The sequence below is a fragment of the Varanus komodoensis genome, unplaced genomic scaffold, assembly GCF_004798865.1.
Source record: "Varanus komodoensis strain SLA01 unplaced genomic scaffold, ASM479886v1 scaffold4, whole genome shotgun sequence".
In the NCBI taxonomy this organism is placed as follows: domain Eukaryota; kingdom Metazoa; phylum Chordata; class Lepidosauria; order Squamata; family Varanidae; genus Varanus; species Varanus komodoensis.
This window is the reverse complement of record NW_025335941.1, coordinates 41,571,206-41,589,868: the sequence shown is the minus strand read 5'-3', so window position 1 is coordinate 41,589,868 and position 18,663 is coordinate 41,571,206. Positions and strand designations below refer to the sequence as shown.

Genomic DNA, 18,663 nt, shown 5'->3' with positions numbered 1-18,663 from the left:
ACACAAATAGTTTCCATCTCATTCTGTTCATTAACCCCAGCATGCCTCTGTTGTTTCAGACAAGAATTTGGCTCAGATCAATGCCCGGACCTGACAAAGGAAGTTTACCTTCAGGACATTCACTGTGTGGGGTCGCTCTGCAAGTTATACTTCCGGGAGCTGCCCAACCCCCTCCTCACATATGAACTTTACAAGAAATTCACGGTGAGATGTTTTCCTCCTTGCTTCCTGCCTGGCTAGAGCTGTTATAGTTTGGATTCACTCCATTAGGATGTGTGTCTGTGAAAGAAAAAGACAGCAGGGGACAGGTGGGGTGGAGTGCATGTGAAGAGAACCATCCATCATTTTTGTCAGTTTCTACATTTCCTTGTTTGCTTACTTTTCTTCTTCATTCTTGGTTCTTTCTGCATTTCATTTGTTACTTATTGCCATGCCTTAACCTGAATCAGGTTTAAACCCTAGCCCCAAATTGCATGTGAGGGTAACAGTAAATGGGAGAATGTACAGATTTTGTAGAGATTGATTGCCTCTCATCACCTCTTGGTTTCAACTAGCTGCTCATGGAGCAGGCATTGGGAGTGAAGCATTCCTACATAGCGAGGTAACTTCCCAGCAAGCATAAGCCAATGTACCTCTTCTTTTGCAAGCTTGGCAGTGCTTAGTGCCATCTTTCATCCCATTCTGCCCCTTTCACTTGACCATAGCTGAGTGGCAGAGCACGTGTGCTGAGTGCATGAAGTTCCAGCTGCAGCCCCTGGCTTCAGTGTTTGTGGTGACATCACTGTGAATGCTCCCATGTGTGCCATGAACATGAGCCAAGTACGTCCTGCCACCTGCTTACTGGACCCTTGCCCATCTTGGCTACTCAGGAAAGCCAAGGACAGGATAGGGACCTGGATCCTGGAGGTTGTCAACGCCTCTCTAAGGGACGGCTGGGTACCTGCCCCTTTAAAGGAGGCGGTAGTCCGGCCAGTCCTAAAGAAGGCATCCCTGGATCCAGAGATGGCCGCCAATTATAGACTGGTGGGCAACATCCCGTTCTTGGGCAAGGTGTTAGAGCAGGTGGTGGCGGGACAACTCCAAGCACTCTTGGATGAAACTGATTATCTGGACCCATTTCAGTCCGGCTTCAGACCCGGGTATGGTACTGAATCTGCCTTGGTTGCCCTGTATGATGACCTGTGCAGGGAGAGAGACAGGGGGAGTGCATCCCTGTTGGTTCTCCTGGACCTCTCAGCGGCTTTCGATACCATCGACCATGGTATCCTTCTGGATAGGCTAGCGGGATTGGGGGTCGGAGGCACTGCTCTGTGGCGGTTCCGCTCCTATCTCAATGGCCGATTCCAGAAGGTGGTGCTGGGGGACTATGGCTCTGCACCATGGCAGTTATGCCATGGAGTTCCGCAGGGGTCCATTTTGTCCCCCTTGCTATTCAACATCTATATGAAACCGCTGGGAGAGGTCATCAGGAGGTGTGGGCTGCGGAATCATCAGTACGCTGATGATACCCAGCTCTACCTCTTGTTTTCAACCAATCCAGGTGAGGCAGTGGCTGTGCTGAACCGGTGCCTGGCTGAGGTAATGGGCTGGATGAAGGCCAATAAACTGAAGCTCAATCCAGACAAGATGGAGGTCTTGTTGGTAGGTGGTTTGGACTTCGGGGTGGGGGACCTGGACCTTGTCCTGAATGGGGTTGCACTCCCTCTTAGGGACAAGGTTCGCAGCTTGGGAGTGCTCCTCGACTCTGAGCTGTCATTAGAAGCTCAGGTGACGGTGGTGGCAAGGAGCGCTTTCCTTCAGCTTCGGCTGATCCATCAGCTGCGTCCCTACCTGGAGAATGATTGCCTGGCAACAGTGACACATGCACTGGTAACTTTCCGTTTAGACTTCTGTAACGTGCTCTATGTGGGGCTACCCTTGAAGACAGTCCGGATACTTCAATTGGTGCAAAACAGAGCTGCCAGGTTGCTGACAGGGACTGGGCTTTGTTCTCATATAACCCCAGTTCTCCGTCAGCTCCACTGGCTCCCCATTGAAGTCCGGACCCAATTCAAGGTGTTGGTTATCACCTATAAAGCCCTCAATGGCTTCGGACCTGGTTATCTAAAGGAACGCTTGCGTCCATATATGCCCTCCCACCCCTTGAGATCGGCAGCAGAGACCCTTCTCTGGGAACCCTCTGTGAATGATATTAGGAGGGTGAGTACCCGGAGGAGGGCCTTCTCTGCGGTGGCACCCCACCTATGAATGCACTTCCCAGAAAGGTCCACCTGGTGCCGTCGTTATTTGTTTTTCGGTGCCAGGCCAAGACCTTTTTATTTAAAAGTTATTTTAATTGTTAATTTATTAATTGTATGTATAGGGTTTTTATGTACAGGCCGAGATGTTTCCGGTTTTTTAACGCTAATTGTATAAACTGTTTATTTATGTTTATTCGTTATTGTTGTAAGGCGCCCCGAGGCTTTTTGCGGATGGAGCGGCATAAAAATGGTTTAAATAAATAAATAACTAAATAAATGAGTCTACATATCCTGAAAGCCTCTGAGAAACCAGTAAAGATCTCAAAATGCCAGATCCCAGAGCTTCAACATGTGTTTCCTTGTCACACAAATCCTCCTTTCCTTTACTATTACTACTATTACTATCACTACTATTTTCATGAGACCATATAGTAATTGAAGGTCTCAGGCCAACGTACACAAGAAAAGCAGAAGCAATAAAACTAATTAAAAGCCCACATTAAAAGCATTACTTTAAAAGAAACAACAGAACTACGCTTAAGAGTGAAATAACTGAGCAAATAAAACCAAAGAAGATGGTTTTGAAAGGCAGCAGTGCACCTATTTCATCACACCATCACTGGGAAACAAAAGATTGTGCTGACGGACTGTTTTCTTAACCCTTGTGAAAGGGATGATACTCCTCAGGCAGAACGCCAAGGGAGTTCTGTTCCAGCCTGCTGTTCCAGGTTGATTCATTTGTCTTCTGTGCCCTGTTTAAATGCTCCGACAGCGTAAGTGGGCAGAGAAGAAGAACTCTCCAGTAATGCCTGTGCCATTCAGATCGTCAGCTGGCTGGCACAGGGCTACCTAGAGGGAATGCATCTACTGGGCTTTTGTTACTCCAGGCCACAGTTGGGGCAAACTAAATGCAAACCAGCCCTAGGATAGGCATAATAGTCACTATCACGTAAAACAAGGAAACTGATTGGAGCCTGCTAGAATATTAGGCAAAGCTCCCTTAATTTGAGATTAGACGGTGTTCCTTTCTGAGCAAAGGGCACACGGCACAGGCCCACTAAATTATTTTATGGTTTATTTTTGCTATGTTGCTGTGGCCTTGTGCTTGTTCATGCACTTCTTTGTAGCTCTGTGCTTTTTGATTGATTCTAAGCCAGAAATGGACTACATACGTCCTATGGGAGGTTTGAAAACTTCCACTGTGTCCCATACCTTGGTGACATGGCCCCTAGCAGTACCATATTGCCAGATTTCCAGTCATTCTGCCTTGTTTCCTAGTAGAGGATATGGTCATGCAGTCACTTCTGGCAGCCCGACGGCCACTTCCATGGGTGGCTGCAGCAGATGAGTGTGTGTGACTTGGGGGCAGCGCAGTGTGCCCCCAGCTATCCAAAGTTCATCATCCCCTCTGCAAACAATGATTTAAAAGCTCATGAGGATTAATTGTGTTTGGGTAAGGGTGTGTCTTGAGGATGTACATGTTGAGGATTATGGTGACACAAATGGAAGACATTATAATAGACTCCCTCCCAACACACTATGCATGTTTAAAAAACTCATTTCAGTAATTGAAAGTCTGTAAAATAATAGGCACAATGGATCAATGTAATATCAAAGATTAAACCAAAAGATGCAATATATGCTGGAAACTAGAGTCTCTTTCAGTATTCTTTACTGAGAATACTAGATAAAAAATTCCATTTTAAATTCTCTTTTTTATTTTTTGCATTCTTTTTATACCATACTTCTTATTATCATTTTATCGGCAGAGGCTTCCACTGTCACTTAATCTAGCGCAAAGTGGGTGAAAGCATTACATTTCTGTGCTGCAGCTACATTCCCCACCTCCATTTATGCTGAGCTTAATGAGTCAAGGTGCAGAGCCATGGAAAATCAGGTTCAAAATTATTTTGCCATGAATGCAGAGAGCAGGTGTAGGTGGAAACTGTCCAAGCAGAAATAGCCCAACAACTTGAATGCAATGACTTCATTCTGAAGCTGGGGGCGCAGTGGGGAGGGAGCTGAGTATGGATTATGTCTGTCTTCTGAGAAGATTGGAAAAGCCATATAGATGGAACAGAAGCCCTTTTGTAAAACTCCATGCATAATTTTGCATTCCAAAATAGGGTTAGTAGTAAGTATGGTGGAAGCAAGAGGTCAGTGGCAGCTCCACAACTGAGGAGTGTATTGTCCCCTCCCCAAAGGCTCAAAGGGATTGCAGAGCTAAGAATACAGCTGGAGCTCTGCTCTATGCTCTATTTCAGAAAAGCCCAGTCACTGGGCTCACAATTCTTTCTTGGAATAAACACACCCACAATCCACATTATGAGGACTATTCCTCCCACAGGGTGAAGTCCAATACCAGCTCCTCAGTGTACTTGTGGCTTCCCTCAGGTACATCCACTTATCCACAACTGGCCAGAGGAGTGTATCAGCCTGGGGTCTCCAACATGCTGCTTGCAGGGGGCCTCTTGTGGTGGATTTTTAAGTATTTAAAAGCAAAATTAGCTGCAAGTCAGGTAAAGTGAAGTGTCACTCTCCAGCTGTGTTTTATTTGAGTTTAAAAGGGTTTGGGCAACTTATTTTAATTCTGATCTTTCCAGTTTGCCTTCTGGTGTTTGTGACGGTTTACCATGCCCACCACAGCAGCCATTTTAAGGGTGGAAAAACACCCCACCTATGCAGCCATTTGGTGTGATTGCCTACAACACTCACTCAAAATGCCAAATATTCCCCTAACCTAAAGCTGCTGGGGACCAACCTCTGGTGTTAAGCTATCCCATTCACTACGATAATCTGGAGTCCATTTCATCTCATCTCACAGCTCTTGCTGCTGTTCCGTTAACCAGGTGTTAAAGGATTTTCTTTCACTATTGATTTCCCAACATTATAACTATTGTTTTCAAAACTGCCCTAAATTTCCAAAGTGCTGAACATGAATTAGAAACAACTGCTCACAATCTCCTACCAGTTGTTCAGGGCCACAGCCACCTTCCCTTGAATCTGCAGAGTTTGTTTTTATCTTCCCCACCCATGTAGCCTTTGTAGCACATTCAGTCCCCAGACCATGGCTGTTCTTGGTCAGCCAATGCTTCATCATCCTGTCATTCTCTCTGTAGAATGGGATTAATCATAAGGATCTATCTCACCATGTTCTTGTGAGAGGAATGTGGATTGCTAGGCACCAAAAATTATCAATACTGAAGGCCATATGTGGGAAGCAGAATGAACAACCTTTCTGAATGTTATAATTACATTCCTAAGGTGCTCATTAGTATACCTATTTACAGTCATACACTGTACAAATCATAGTAGCTATATACAGGAACCTCATTATGATATTTAATATTTAATACACCCTCACTTGCTGCTGCCCTGCATCCCAACACTTTATACAAGAGCTATTGAAAATACAGGTGATTGTGCCAGTGTTTATGTTTTGCAATGCTGGGTTGAATCCACAATTTATCTAGTCGTCCCATTCATTTAGTGGGTCTACTTTTAAGTAAGACTAGCATTGTCTTTATTTACATTTGGGTTGTGATTTTTCTACCTTTTTGGATCTAATTTTAACAAGCATATGAGGTTTTGAAAATGAATGGAAGAAAGCTGTGGTTAATGCTATAAACAAAAAATATTTTTGCAAGTAACAGCCTATTCTTGGGCAGTTTATTCATTCATATGAGGGGTTCAGTGTGAGCTTCAATTAAGCAAGCATTGTCTTCATTCATTATTTAATTCATACTAGACAGGGTGAATCATTGATCTGATTGTGTGAAAGCAGAATTCCCTACTACTGTGTTGTAAGGAAAGTGCTAATGTGCTACAATAAATTGAATAGCAATCCCTAAGTATCCACCTATAGCAGCATGGAGACAAATCATTCCAAATAACTATATGAGTCATATAGGACTGACCTCTAATCAACACCAGCACAAAGAATGAGAATTATATGTCCATAGAACGTTCTGCTTTGCAAATGAGTGCATGAGTTCTTGGGGTGGATGCAGATATAATTGTATACAGGCTACCATGATGTCCATTTCTGAGGGTGCAGCTCAGGACCAATTGGTCCTCAAAGTCTTTTCCAGCTCTACACCTGTTTGATTCTCTGTTGTCCCTCTCCCTGAAGGAGGCAGTGTCGTGCTTCCCGGAGGAAGAGCAGTTGGCCCAAATTCAGAATGCCATCCAGGAACTTCCACCATCTCATTACAGGTAAAATAAAAACCTGGCTTCTGAGACGTCGGGACAGTCTCAGTGAATAAGTGAATATTATGGGTGGCAGGGAAATATTATCAGTATTGCAAGAATCACTTATGGATTGAAGGTTTTGAAGTCGGTTTCTGATCCCTTTCTTTACTTCCATTATGGAAGGTACTGCTTTACTTCAGGATAAAATGATGTTCCTTAAAACCACACAGTCTTCTACCTGAAGTTTGTAGAATGGACTTGGCCAGTGGTGCACAAGATCAGTGCAATGCATTTTCCCATAAAAACACTGTCTTATGTTTCAGAGTTCCTGTGAATTAGTGGCACTTTGCTCCTCAGGACTTCATCACATCCCCTTCCAAAATGCACTAAAGATACAGGGGTCCTTTTCTGTTGTTAATTAAAAGGGTTTGTGTCATTCTCAGCAGGTTTGTCTGCATAAAACGCTACAGTGGTTTCTAGCTCTGGCAGCTGACACATGTCCCATGTGTGGGTTTCTAAGGAGTTCAGAGAAGGGTTTCCAAAAGTTCTGGACAGATTTCCTTTGTTTCTTCCCCATTCCTCTCTGTCAAACATGTGATGGAATTGAAGGAGTTGAGAGATGTGAGATGTGGGTTTGGGAGTCCAACTAAGCAGGGAGCTCATGAGCATTAGAAGTTCATGGGCAGTTGGGCTGGCTGGCGGGAGGAGAAACATGGGCAGAGGCAGGAAAAAGGTGTTGGTGGTTGGTAGAGATTGTAGATCTTGGCTTGTTCAAGGTGCTTAATGCGACACTTGTGAACTTTGGCCATCCTTCTTCTCTCAGCACAACCAGGAGTGTATGGTATGATTACAGGCATATGGTTAGTGAAAGATTTGAAAAAACGAAATCATAAGCACACACAAACGTTTGATCTTAATCAACCATTGCAGGACCCTGGAATACCTGAGCAAGCACCTGACACTTCTAGCATCCCTCAGCAACATGACCAACATGCACACCAGGAACCTGGCTTTAGTGTGGGCACCCAATCTCCTCAGGTATGATGGAAACTCCTGCTGTTTCATTTCGCCATGGAGACAATCCAGAAAGGGGATGCATGAAGATTTAAGAACAGATGAGACGATCCAGCTAAGGAGAAGGAACTCCAATAAGTCTGGGGGAGCTCAGCTCTTGGGAGGAGAATTTTAGCAGTCTTTGGGAGGTGAATATTAGCATACCCACTGGTAAGTAGCAGGTCAATGGAAAGTCACCCCAGCATTGGAGCTCAATAAATCCCAATATAGATCCCAAGGGCATCTATACATGGAGAGATTCCACTACTCCTTTGTTTTAAAAGTCAGACTTTCTGTGGACTGAGTAGAAATGGAAGAACTACAGAGCAAATGCAGGATGACAAGGATTGGATAATGGTATCATGTGGATGCCTGGAACCAATATTGGGCACATTTGACAGAGTGTTTCTCTATACGACAACCCATTTAATGAATGCAGTAGCAGAGGCACAGTTGCACAAATCATATTTGCTTAAATTCTGTGGAAGCAGAGTTCCTAGTATGCAGGATGCAATAAGGGTATTTGGCTCTTGGCAGAGTCACCCCAAACAAACTTCTTCAATGTTACTACTGTGGATGAGACAGAGTTAGTCCTATGATAGCAAGAGATGTTAGAGCTGCTAAATATACTCTGCTCCAAATCTTTAATTCCATCTACTGTCCATTTTTGGTGGAAATGTGATTCTCATTACAAATCTGGATTCTAAGGAGAACATGAAAGACCAGGAGGTGCTGCTGCAGTTTCCTTACATGGCTATCCTATTGGCAAAGTTCCCTTTGAGTTTATCTAACCCTCCAGCCATTAACTTTACAAAGGATTTGCTGCCCAGAGATAATTTCTTCAGTAACACTTTGCCGTGTCAAGATAAGAACCAGTTTATCTACTCCTTCTTTGGGTATGGGGTTGGGGTGGGAAGAGAGATTGGTTTGGTGGTACCATTGAAAGGATAGGGAACAAGCAGCACAAAGTTCTTTTTAATAATAAAAAGAGCAAGCATAAACCCACAGCATTCATCAAGATGAGATGTGATGTTCTCATTTGATGCTTTACCTTCCAGACCCACTTGATGTTGTTTTGATGTGATGTTCCTGCACACAGATAAGCTAAATCCTGTGGATCAACTTAAGCTTCAGCAGCCCCAGCTGTAACTAGCACTGCATTTAGTCTAGAAAGTACAACTGCTTGCCAGGAAACTCCTTAGGAAGGCACATTCTTTATTCCTGCGTTTATTTACATATTTATTTATTTTCACATTTGCTCTGCTTAACACATTAAAATCCCTAAGTTATGCTGGCTGCGGAGGCCTACAGCTCCTGCCCCCCTCCCCGTTCTGTCTTCCATATCTTGAAAAGTCCCTCGTGCCAACCACAAGTTTACTGGCAAATTTTGTAGTGTATAAAAATGCATGCATTTAAAAATGCATGCAGTGGATGTGCACATCTGGAAAATATGCACAGTTTTCATACAAACAAGAAATAAAGCTTGCAATCTGTTATGTTCAGAAGTATTAACAAGCTTTGGGGTATAAATGGCAGACCAACTTGAATTTTGCTACTTGACATATTCCTATCCCAGCTGATGTTCTTTGCCTTTGTTCCCTGCCCCCCTCCACTGAATACAAAGACATCTTTGAGGCCTAATTTGCCCTGAGAAAGAGTGACTGGCCAAGATCACACAGTGGGGTTCTTGGATGAGCAAAGATGTGAATGTGGGTCTCCCTGTTCCTAGTCTAATACTTGGACCTCTCTACCACATTGATTCTCTTTTTGGTGGTCCCCTAGGGATAGAAAGATGACATAGAAATACTTTGACAAGCAATCAAATACCGAACAATTTGATTCAGGCCAGTGAAAGGAATGGTGTGTTGCCTCTGATTTCCATGTAATGTGGATTATTCCTGTGCGCTCCTTTAGCTTTGGATTTCAGAGATATACACCTTCCCCAGAATGCCCAGAGCAAGCTATTATATGTGAGCCTAGCTTGTGTACTCTCTATTTTGTGTGAAACAGAGCCGAAGGTCTACCTTGGTTTTGTGTTGTTCCGTTGCTTTTCCAACCTGCTTCTCTTACTGTGGTGCAGGTCAAAGGAGATTGAGGCTGTGGGCTGCAATGGAGATGCAGCTTTCCTGGAGGTGCGAGTTCAGCAGTTGGTGATTGAGTTTATACTGAATCATGTAGAGGAAATCTTCAATGACAGTGGCTGTGCCAGGCCAAAGGAGAATGAGGGTGAGTCCTTCAAAACCACTTCTTCCATACCAGCAGTAATCCTATCCAGATTTCATTGACAAGTGAGCTAGATCTTACTGTCAGACCTATTCTACATGGTATTTAATTGTTCTCAGCCTCAAATTCCAACTGCATATGAGAAGAAAATGGAAGAAGAACATGTGGATGAGCTACATCCGGGATAGAGTACTGTTCCAGCCCTGAGGACCACATTACCTTCTCACTCACCTCCCTGGAGCCCGGATCACATTGGTCTCCTTAATCCCTAAGTCCCTCCTCCTCCTCCTCCTCAAAGTCTTCTTCCAGGTGTCATAGAGAGAGAAATTTAATTGTTGTATAGCACAGAAAAACAACTCACCCCCTTTGCATTAGAGAAAAGTTGCCCTTTCTGTAAACCTGTGTAGATATTTCCAATCAGCAACTAGAGATTGCAGCATTTCCTTTACCAATACTAGAAAGGGGCTGCCTTTCCTTAGCACTGGGCGAGGAGGCAGGGCCTTGGAAGGAGCCTCCACAGGACAGATGCAAGTCTCTGTGCACTGGCTTTGGCCCTCGACTGGAGGTTTCCCACCAATGACTATTTCAGTGAAAACCCCACATCTTGAGATGGTAACCAGTCCCATCTGTAGCCTAACTATTGATGATGGAAAGCCCCATTCTCACCCTACCATCGCAGCTCATAATTGGCTCAGCCCTCTGAGCTTTCTTGGGTCATTGTCAGAGAAAACTCAAAAGCATTTTTGAAAGTTTGTCTAAGATCAGACAGACCCAGTGTGCAGAACTTCTCAGTCTTTGTCAGGAAGAAATAAAAAGTTACAATTTCCAGAGTCCCCCTTGGCAATGAGGGCTCTGAGAAGGCTCCAACGCCTTCACTGCAGACAGGAACCTATGCAATGTAGGACAAAGCTCCCACTTTCCCATTTCCCTCTGCTATTGGGTCTCCCTCCTGCTGCCTTTGCAAGTGGATAGTTTCAGAAAGCAGAGATAGGGAAGCCAACAGCATAGAAAACTGGCTGGCTCAGAGGGTTTCTTTGCTTCTGTCGTAATGGCTTGCAGATTCCAGAGCACTGCCCTCATCACTAGCCTGACCCATGCTGAGGTAGCACCTTGCCACCCAAAACATTTGGCATGTAGACCAAGCCCAGAGGTGCTGCATTAAGAATTTGATAGATGTCAGAAGTATGCTTGACCATTAGCATCATGCTGGAAAATTGGCTTGGTAGTGGTTTTTTGTGTAATGGCAACATTAAAAAGAAGAGGAAGAGGAAGAAGAAAAAGAAAAAAAAAAGACAAAGAAAAGACAGTACTTGCTTATGTCTTATGGTTATAATGCAGAGACTCTTTTAAAGTGTTCAATGTAGCGACTATTATTATACTTATTCAGGTGGGGTGAATTCCTCCAGTTGCCCCAAAGCAAAAGCTGTTGTGCTGTCCTAAGAAATCTATGTGATAAGCTTGTCCATACAGAGGCTTTACGATGGATTATTACTGTAAATAACTTACATTACTTATTACTTTGTCCAGAAAGTTTTGGGTGATAAAAATAAAATAATAAAGATGATGATGTTTACCACCAGGAGTCATTTAAAATGGTTTCCATGAGCTGGTCATAACATTTGCAATAGCCTGTACATGTATATGTTATTTTAAAATTTAAATACATGGCATCTGATAGTGTTATCTTTGAGATAATCTAAGATGGGCTTGGCCAGGTGCATTTTGAAGTCTTCTGCGATGGTTTGTTTCCCCTAATCCTTTCACTACAAAGGAAATTTTTAGAAAAGTTTGCTTTGTGGTCTTTTATTTCCCATTTATCAATGACTGCAGTCATTAGTGAACAGAACTGCCAATTGCCATGGCTGAAACAGGAAAAGTCCTCTTTAATCATCAGGACTTTCTGGAGTTTGAGAGCTGGCATTTCAATACTTCCTGCTAACAACAGCAGCCACTGATAAATAGGAAAAGGAATGTCTGTTTTCAGAACAAACTCCCTGAAATCATCGGGTTAGGAAGAGAATGTTGATTCATCTAAAATACCAGAACTGGAAGTGAGCCTTTCCAAAAGTTCAGTCCAGCAGAGATTCTTAGGCCTCCTCTTTAGAAGACGAATGCTGGTGAATTTTGGGGAATGGCTGGTGACCAGGAACCTGCTGGGGTAGAAAGCAGGGCAATGGATCAAGCTGCTGGGAGAGAAGAGAATCCAACAATAAGCCTACTCTCAAACATTATTTTAACTGGCAGTGGTTAGTGATGAAAGGAAACAGTGGAGAGACCTTCTGAGAACCCCCCCCCCCCACAGCATCTCTAAGCCCTGCCTCTAACTAGGAAGGAGGAATTTGTAATCAAGTGGGCTGCAATCTGTAACTCCTTTCCCCCTATCCACCTCCTACATTTCAGAGAATAAGCCTGCTGTGAAGAGCCTGACTCTGCCCTCCACCTCTCTGCCAATGAAACTGGTGAGCCTGGAAGAGGCTCAGGCCCGAAGCCTCTCAGCCTGCCACCCTGCCCGGAAAGAACGAAGGGAGAACAGCTTGCCAGAAATTGTTCCAGTCACAGGCTCCTTCTATCATACTGTCCTTGACCTTCCTGACAGCAAGTAAGTGGTCCTGTTCTTTCGTCAGAAAGGTGACCATGAAAAGACAGCTGGGCCTCCATGTCAGCATGTGACATCCTTGGGCAACTGGCAAGAGCTCACCACTGCCCAGGGCTTCCTCTTACAGGCTGGGAGGCCATAGTGTGGGTACTTACACTGGCAAACATCCAGAACTCATGAGGGTGATACCATTTCTGCATCAGCACCCACTCATGTCTTTCAGTAAGCTTGGCAAAATATCTGGGGATGAGGGCCCAGTGGAATTTGGGGGCATTTTTGAGGGGGCAGATTGTGTAGATAGATGGGCTTCTTTGCCATTGCCTGCCTACCCTGTGGTATAAGGCATGTGACATTTCACCACTTCTGAGAGAAGGCCAATTACTCATTACCACTAACAACTGCAATGTCTGGCTAGCTTTCTCCATGCCATAAGAACAGGCCATAGCTCTTTCTCACCAAAGATTGCTTCCTGGGCTGGCAGCAGCACTTCAAGAAGCCTCTTTCCTGTTGCTTGAAATCATTAATAGGTGGAGATGACAGGGCGCCACCATCTTCACATTATACTGATACCTTCCCTTTCTTCCTCTTGCAAAGAACCCCCAGCAGCTTGCATGTTTCTTCTCCTCTCCCTGTTATCCTCACAGCAAACACCCCTGTGGGATAGATTAGGCAGAGGGGTAGAGAATGGCCTCATGACTTGTTAAGGACTAGAGCCCAGACCTCTGAGTCGCACTCCCACACTCTTAATGACTACGCTGCACTGGCATGCAAAGCTGTAGTCCCTGTCTGGTGCAGGCCTCTTACTATTCAAGCAAACAGACGGATGTAACCTTGTTCTGAGGAATTGCTTTTATAGCTTTGCTTCATTTAGAATTCGTGATCAGCGTGAGCTGAATGCTAAACACAGGTCTTGGACATGTGTTAGAAGAGAGCCACCTGCTGGTAACCTGTCCCAACCGCATGTGTGACATCCATCTCTGATTTTATGGTAGGAGCATAGAATAGTAGAGTTGGAAGGGGCCATGAAGGCCTTTGGGTTTAACCCTCGCCTGTTGCAGGACACCAAGTTATACCATCCCACTCAGATGGCTCACAAGCACTCATGTAAGTGAACGGTGGTAGAGAGGCTGACCCGTCTTTCCTGGGCCACAACACAAGGACCATTGCAAGATGGCGGAAACAATAATGTGAGGATCATGTAATGCAGGTTCAATGGAGTTTTCAGCATTGCTTTATACTTAAATGTCTATGACATTCAATCAGATCTGTGCAACATAATGAATTATAGTCACTGCTTTGCAACTTCTTTATATGACTGTGGCAATAAACTCCTGTATCAAAAGAAGCATGACATGAATGAAAGACTGTGTTCAACACACTGCAGATGCTTCAAGTCAGCTGTTACTTCACCCATGAATTCACTGAATGGTTTGGCCACTGTGCGCATGCGCGTGCGCGCTCACACACAGGGTACAAGCTATTTACATATTATTGGTAAAGATTGGAATATAATAGACTGCCTTCTTATGCCCAGCTTTGCTTATTCCAGGCATGGGCAATACTGTGCTCGTGTGCCCATGTAAAGACAAAGATCTTTTTCATAGCAGCATCCAGGACTGTTCTGAAATAAGTTTCTGGTGGTGGTGGATTCAGAAGAGCTGTTCAGTGGATTGAGTTTCAGACTGTACCTTTGCCTTTTGTTCATCCCTTTGTGTAGGTGACTTGTCCTTTGCCACAACTCTTATGACAACTGGTATTTAGGACAGATTGTCAAATTTTCCCATTGCCTAAAATATTTGTCTATCCTGGATCAATTCTGCCTGGTAGAGACTCCAGAATCTCGGACAGAAGTCTTGACATTATTACTGCCTAGCATTAAATCAAACAAACTGGAGTTGCTGGGGATTGAACCTGGATTTCTGTGTGCAGTATGTGTCACCTCTGCACTATGATCTTTCATCACAACATTGGCATATTCCACTGACTGCTCATGCTCTGGAAAATGAGGCTGAACCACTGTTTATTCAAATTCAGCGGAATACATGCTCAGTTTGCATGCTTTCTGTGCTATTAAAGCACTTTGGACATTAAAAAAAATAGCAGTGCATGAAATACGCCTTGCCTTCAGCCTCATTTCCTCAGTGATCATGTGCAAATAATAGTTTTGATGCTTATTTTAGCTGCTTCACATATATAATCACAGTAAAATGCCTGGATAACGGATGACCCACCAAGCTGAATACAGCCACCCGGAATGAAGTTCTGTTGTAGTAGCCCCAGCTGGCAGGCCCAAGGGGGTGGGGTGCATGCCTGCATCCCTGTTTTGACACTCTAGCTTTTAACCACTCTGAAAGGTAAAACCAGATGTTTTGAAAACTCGAAGCCTGGAACTAAAATAAATTATGGATGCTATTAGTGTTGCAGTGAATTTCCATGGAATCCATCCCTCTGGCATTTTCAGTCTTCCTCTCATGCTCAGCCCTGTCTTAGGAAGTGAGCCAAGCTGAAAGTAAGTCCACAAATCCTTGCAGAGTGAAAGTTGTGCGACCGGCAACCTTGTTTTGAATGCGTGCAGCACAACCAAAGTGTGGAAGAGGGAAGCTGCTTGTCCAGGCTTCTCAGGGAGCTCAGTTCCTGGCAACCTTCACCCAAATGCTGGGTGTGCTCACCAGGAATTCAGTCTCACAAAGTGGACCAGTGTCTGTGGAGATGAGCCCTAAGAATCCAGTGAATTCCTATTCCCAAAATGGAGTCCTCACAACTCCCTTCTGATATTCAAATACATGTAGCCATTTCTGTTGGCAAAGGCTCCTATATGATTCCCGATGGTGTGACACATTCCCTGTAATAGTAAAAATTTTAAATGTGCCTAGTTCCCAATGAGAATAGTAGGGCCATTTGGAACATACCCTTTCCCATAGATCTGAAAGGCTCCAGACCTCAGGCTTTCAAAAAAAGAAAACAAAAAACATCCCACCCTCCCACCCTAAACACACACAGAAGTGCAACACAGGCAAGAGAGATGCTGTGATGCTATTAGTGAGTGGTTCTGACCAGATGCAGGGTGCTCAGCACACACACACAGACACCCTTAAGGAACAGGTTTGTAGCACGGGAGTCTTCCTGGAGCTGTCTGAGGCTCAGACGTCCTCAGTGACATGCTCCAGCTGTGCTGTTATCTGGACTGGGATAACCTGGTTTCAGTAATCTATGAGCTGATAACCTTCAAATTAGAGTATTGCAAGGCATCCTACCTGGAGCAGCCCTTGAATATTGTTCAGAGGCTGCACCTTGTACAAAATGCAGCAGCCAGATTAATAACTGGGAGCAAAAGTTCTGAACATATGGTGCCAGTTCTAGCTCACTTGCACTGGCTGCCTGTATGCTTCCAAAGCTGATTGAACTTGTATGGGTTGTTTTAATGTATAAGACCTTACACTGCTTTGGACCAGAGAACCTGGTAGAACACCTCTCCTGGCCTGAGTTTATCAGGACACTACAATCAACATCTGGAGCTTTCCTCCAAGTGCTTCCTTTGAGGGAAACTGGGAAGGTGGAAACAAGGGAGAAGGCCTTCTCAGCCGTGGCCCATTGCTATTGAGGCCCACCTAGTGCCAATGCTTTTTGGTGCTAGGTTAAGACTGCCCTCTACTTCCAGGCATTTAATCATATTTGATGGCATTTGATGGAAGCATTTATGTCAGCTGCATTTTTAAATACTTCTAATATTTTTACTGAAATTGTGTTAAGTGCTTACATTGTTTTATTTTTTGTATTAAAATTTATTGCTTTGAAATTTGTGAGGTAGATAGATATTTTGCAACAGAAAGGATTTTTGAAAAAGCAGTAGATTAAAAATGGGCAGCAAAGAAGGTAGATGAGAGAGTCTCACTTTTACAATCAAGCATTGCTACTCTTTAGCAATATCTTATCCATTTTCTCTTTCAGAAGAAAATTATCCACCAAATCCAAGAAATGGAAATCAATCTTCAACTTGGGACGGTCTGGATCAGAAGCAAAGACTAAACTGAGCAGAAATGGAAGTGTGTTTGTACGGGGGCAGAAACTCTCTGGTAAGGACTATTGGTGACCTTTATTGATGGGACTCATCATTTCTTCCTGATCTCAGCCTTGTTGCTCCCCCTTTTGTAGCCTAGAAATGTTCCAGAGTGCTGCAAAAGACCATTCATGCCAAAAAAAAAAATTGCAAGGACATAAAGATGGCCTGAAAGACATTTGATGGGAGCAATGGGGAGAGCACATACTTGACCTCTTGCATCATGTGAAACATCACCCTAGTAGGACAATGGAAGGCAGTCATAGCCCAAAGTGGCCTGCTGTGAATATTTCCCATTATAATACTGGGGTGAACATACATTGTCTGTGCTAGCTTGATACAAGCACATGCAGAGGTCAACTATGTCCACCAGAGAGCATTTGCTAAGGATATATCTGTACAAATCAAGTCAGGAAATTTATCAAGGAGATTCAGAAACATATGCCAGGAAAGGATGGTGTAGGCCACTGGTGTAGTGCTAAATTCTGAACCAGGACCAGGTCTTTTGTGATACATTCAGGTATTAAATGCCCATTCAAGATTGGACCACTGCAAAAGACTTTACATTATAACAGGGAATAATATATTATTGCTGGGAAAATCTGGTCCCCCGCCCCCCCCCAAGCTACTATGAGAATTACAGCGAATATCAGAGTGAATTCTGAGGAAACGTGTGGGCAGGGGCAGGTGAAGTCTGCATGCCTGCTAATAAAAAGTGTCGGAGCTGCATCCTTGGAAGTCCTGCTTACATTACACCACTGGCAGAGTCTCCACTGCATCTTGATTTGTTTCTGATTAGAGTTCCACTTGTGGGAAAATTGGTATCACATTAAAGAGGCATCAGCTCCCCTGTGACGTTCATTGCAGCAACAAAAATGAGGTGGAACCAACATCCACAGCAGCTATAAAGTGTCTCTGAGCAGGTACAGATAAGTGTCCTGAATTAGCAACAAATATCCAAACAGTTATCATGGATATTTCACAGTGAATTTTACAGAATGGAAATGAAGTGAAAATCCAGCTTTTAGGATAACAGCCCAGCATAATGCCTAGTAAGAAGAATGTGAACATTTTAAATTGATAACAATGCATACAAATGCTAATTTGTAAATTAGTACTTTGGAAAACCCTGTGTAAAATTGCATCCCCATTTCAGTGGATTAACACACTGAACATGGGATCTGAAAAATAATAGGAAAGAATTTGCCCCTCCATGATCTGAACATGCTTAGTTCCCCACCACAAAGGAGAATGGAGAATAAAACCTTTTATGCATTGCAGCTGCACTTGGGAGACCTAGTTTCCATGCAAATACACTTTGTTTGCAGTTACAATTCACTTTTTCGAAACTCCACAGCATGAAAGTGAACTTGTTACATTTTTTCTTCCTACAGAAAAAGCTACCATTCGGCCAGCTAAAAGCATGGACTCTCTTTGTTCACTTCCAGTAGAAGGTGAGAGTTGGGTTAGTGTATACCAAACATTTCATGGGAAAAGGAATTGCACGTGTATGTCAAATGTCTACACTGGTGGTGGTGGTGGCTGCCTCTGTGAGGTGTGTGTGTGTGTGTGTGTGTGTGTGTGTGTGTGTGACAGGGATGAAACCTCTTCCACTCAGGGTTCAGATGCCATTTTGCAGAAGCTCTCCGGGTCACATTCCAAGAGTGGGTGAGGTCAAAGGGACAGGACCACATTAGATCTGGATTAGGATTCCACACTTGAGGTTCTGCACCCTGATTAGATTGCCATTCAGGCAGACATTCCTGTTCATATTAATAGTATCATTTATTTGCCCCAGAGAGTTTTGTGTATCTGAAAAAATATGTTCATAGAATGAAAGAATTGGATTGTTTTGTTTAATCCCAGTTCAAAGATACTGCTGGACCAACCACTTGCTTCCCCTTCCACTCATCCTCCTCATCACATTGACAGTGTGCAGAGCTAGGAGTTGACCATGACTCAAGCAGGACAGCCAAGATGGCTGCTGATCAGGCAAAATGTGCATATTCCCCAAATCCAATGCAGGGACTGAACCAGATGAAAATTCCTTCATTTTAACCCACAGTGTGATAAATCCAAAGTTTCTGAAAGAAGGCCATTTCCTGTTAAGAAATTACTTCCACAGGTTAATATTTCACCTGCATCAGTCATAGCAATAAAAATCCTCATTATTACATATTAGATAGAATGAAGTAGTAATGACCCCAAGAATATTCTTCTCTCTCTCTCTCTCTCTCTCTCTCTCTCTCTCTCTCTCTCTCTCTCTCTCTCTCTCTGTGTGTGTGTGTGTGTGTGCGCGTGTG

At 43.8% G+C, this 18,663-nt stretch overlaps 1 protein-coding gene across 1 annotated transcript in view; it reads left to right on the top strand.

The window, feature by feature from the left end:
* ARHGAP31 (Rho GTPase activating protein 31) overlaps window positions 1-18,663 on the top strand; it is a 95,427-nt gene that overhangs the window by 68,871 nt on the left and 7,893 nt on the right. The window contains exons 3-9 of the mRNA XM_044441758.1: window positions 60-204; window positions 6,373-6,455; window positions 7,362-7,469; window positions 9,565-9,710; window positions 12,108-12,306; window positions 16,252-16,376; window positions 17,755-17,814. Of these exons, the coding sequence (XP_044297693.1) occupies window positions 60-204; window positions 6,373-6,455; window positions 7,362-7,469; window positions 9,565-9,710; window positions 12,108-12,306; window positions 16,252-16,376; window positions 17,755-17,814 (866 nt within the window). The remainder of the gene's footprint in view (window positions 1-59; window positions 205-6,372; window positions 6,456-7,361; window positions 7,470-9,564; window positions 9,711-12,107; window positions 12,307-16,251; window positions 16,377-17,754; window positions 17,815-18,663) is intronic.